The sequence below is a fragment of the Galeopterus variegatus genome, unplaced genomic scaffold, assembly GCF_000696425.1.
Source record: "Galeopterus variegatus unplaced genomic scaffold, G_variegatus-3.0.2 Scaffold3032, whole genome shotgun sequence".
In the NCBI taxonomy this organism is placed as follows: Eukaryota; Metazoa; Chordata; class Mammalia; order Dermoptera; family Cynocephalidae; genus Galeopterus; species Galeopterus variegatus.
In genome coordinates, this window is record NW_007729143.1 from 171,959 (window position 1) to 173,155 (window position 1,197).

At 46.4% G+C, this 1,197-nt stretch overlaps 1 protein-coding gene across 1 annotated transcript in view; it reads right to left on the minus strand.

Annotated features, from left to right (window-relative positions):
• Window positions 1-1,197, minus strand: part of IGFBP3 (insulin-like growth factor binding protein 3) — a 9,559-nt gene that overhangs the window by 3,381 nt on the left and 4,981 nt on the right. The window contains exon 3 of the mRNA XM_008583763.1: window positions 645-764. Within this exon, the coding sequence (XP_008581985.1) occupies window positions 645-764 (120 nt within the window). The remainder of the gene's footprint in view (window positions 1-644; window positions 765-1,197) is intronic.

Genomic DNA, 1,197 nt, shown 5'->3' on the forward strand with positions numbered 1-1,197 from the left:
GGAGCGCCGCCACGCTCCCAAGCGGCGCACTGTAGCAGTGCGCCACCGGGCCGGCCCTTCCGAGGCTAATTCTACAGATACCGTGGTATGAATTGCCCAGTTAGAAAGCCAATTGAAATACTGCCATCAGGTAATATAGAACATATGAAGGGTACTTATTATGACTTAACATAACCACTCTTAAACTTGCTTGGTCCTTTACAGCTTGTCACTATCAGGAAGATATTAGTATGAAAGGGGATGAATATGGGATCTTATGACCTCAGGTCACACTTCTTGGAAATTCACTACAATAGTTCTTTGGAATGTTACCCCAGCATGCAAAATTAACAAAAGCATCAATGTGTCCCTTTATAGTTGAAAAAAGAACTCCCCAGGGCAGCATCTCATTTGCTCTGTGGGTGAGCAGCTGACAGGGCAGGAGCAGGAAGCGATGGCAGAAAGGCACTAGGGCTGAGGATGTTGGTTGATCCAGCATCACCCAGAGCAACAGGTCAAAGCAGCCCTCGGTCCATCTCCTGAGACTGACATTAAGTCACAGGCTCAGAGTGAGCCAGGAGAGCCTGGAGGTTGGTGAGGTCAGTGTCTCCTCTGTGTCCATGGAGAGTGGGAGAGACAGAAAACACACTGAGGCTCTCACTCACCTGCTTTTTCTTATAAAATCCCTTCTTGTCACAGTTTGGAATGTGCACACCCCTGGGACTCAGCACATTGAGGAACTTCAGGTGATTCAATGTGTCCTCCATTTCTCGACGGCAGGGACCCTGGGGATCAGAGAGTGCCAGAACAAGAGAGTCATGATTACTACTCTGGAACACATGCTTTTACAAATATTATAACGCCCATAGAATTATTACAGGTGGGACCTGTAATACACTCCAAGGTCTTTTGCCTGATTTGCAAGAAATTCCCAGGAGGATGCTAACTAACATTGCTCCGTCTCTCTTTGGTATCTCCAGAGTAAGGCACAATAGCAGGTCAAGAAACTTAGAAGATCAAGTGAATAAAATGAAACCATCTTTATGAGAATATTTTCTCTATCTACAGAGGCCTCTATGACTTACCATATGCTTTTACAAGTGATATTTCAGCACCACTCTCATAAGATTCTCTGAGATAGGAAAAGGTCAATGTTCTGTATGTAAGGAGGGGAGGGGAGAGGGGTGGGGCGGAGGAGCTAGAGGCTGTGCACACGTC